Here is a 1,061-nt window from a genome sequence, read left to right as displayed (position 1 = left end):
GCGGCGGTGGCGGCGGCGGGCCTGGGGACAGACCAGAGAGACCCTGGGAATGCGGTCTGCGGCCAGGGCCTGGGAGGTCCTCCCGGTTAGTTAGGGAACGGGAAGTGGGCAACGGCGCCCCAGGAAACCACAGCTTTCACCTGGGACTTGGGCGAATGGGGTGAAGTCTCTTACCCAGAGCTCTGCTGCGCAGCTGGTCCCAGGACCATGGCACCTCCGCGCCAGGCGTTTCCTGGGTCTGGGGGCAGCCAGGGGTCCAGCTGTGGCCTCCCAACTGGCCGGGGCAGACTTTCTCACTGCCGCTGGGTGGCACCAGAAGGAGGTGGGCACTCTCAGGGGGCAAGAGGCAGGTGGTCTGGAAGCCAAGAGAGGCCCCAGGTCAGCCCTGCTTACCTAGCAGGCCGCTCTGCTGGAGCCTGGCCGGCAAGCACCCCCAGGGCCGCCCCGGGCGGGCCATGTCCTCTCACCGGCCCCACGGGAGAGCCGTGTCCTCTGCTGGTGTCCCCAGCCCCTGCCCTTGCCATGGTGGCATCATCCCCCTGAACGGTTAGCTCCTGTCAACCTGAGGACCTCTCCTGAGGGCCACCGCCCGAGGACAGGCCCGTGCTGCCCTCACTCCCTGATAACTTGGCACACGTGTTTGTTAGGTCTCCTCCATGCCAGCCACGCCCTGGGCACCGGGGGTTCTGATAAGGCCCGACCTCTGAGCTCCAGAGGCTGAGGCCCCGGCACTTGCTCACCCTCACCCAGAACGTGACTGGGATTCTCACCGGCAGGGTGGTCAGGGCCTCCATCCCGGCTCCATCTGCTGAGAGACAAGAGAGCTTAACCAGCAACCAGGCAGGGCTCCTCGACCTGGATGCTGGTCCAGCTTTGCTTGGGTTCCTCTACCAGTGGTTCTCAACCTTCTGGCCCTTTAAATACAGTTCCCCATGTTGTGACCCAGCCATAAAATTATTTTCGTTGCTACTTCAAAACTGTAATGTTGCTACTGTTAAGAATCGTCATGTAAATATCTGATATGCAGGATGGTCTTAGGTGACCCCTGTGAAAGGGTCGTT

The 1,061-nt window shown here is 62.2% G+C and overlaps 1 protein-coding gene across 3 annotated transcripts in view; it reads right to left on the bottom strand.

Moving 5' to 3' along the window:
- Nucleotides 1-27: 27 nt before the first annotated feature.
- The window catches only part of TNFRSF25 (tumor necrosis factor receptor superfamily member 25), a 4,371-nt gene continuing 3,337 nt past the window's right edge, over nt 28-1,061 (bottom strand). The window contains exons 7-8 of one of the 3 annotated variants that reach the window (XM_006766756.2): nt 771-808; nt 28-355 (exon numbers count right to left, since the gene is read on the bottom strand). In XM_006766756.2, coding sequence (XP_006766819.1) covers nt 137-355; nt 771-808 — 257 coding nt within the window. In that variant the 3' untranslated portion in view covers nt 28-136. The remainder of the gene's footprint in view (nt 356-770; nt 809-1,061) is intronic. The other 2 variants (XM_015565918.1, XM_015565919.1) reach the window with 2 other exon arrangements.

This window comes from Myotis davidii, unplaced genomic scaffold, assembly GCF_000327345.1.
Source record: "Myotis davidii unplaced genomic scaffold, ASM32734v1 scaffold299, whole genome shotgun sequence".
In the NCBI taxonomy this organism is placed as follows: Eukaryota; Metazoa; Chordata; class Mammalia; order Chiroptera; family Vespertilionidae; genus Myotis; species Myotis davidii.
This window is presented reverse-complemented; position numbering and strand designations above follow the sequence as displayed.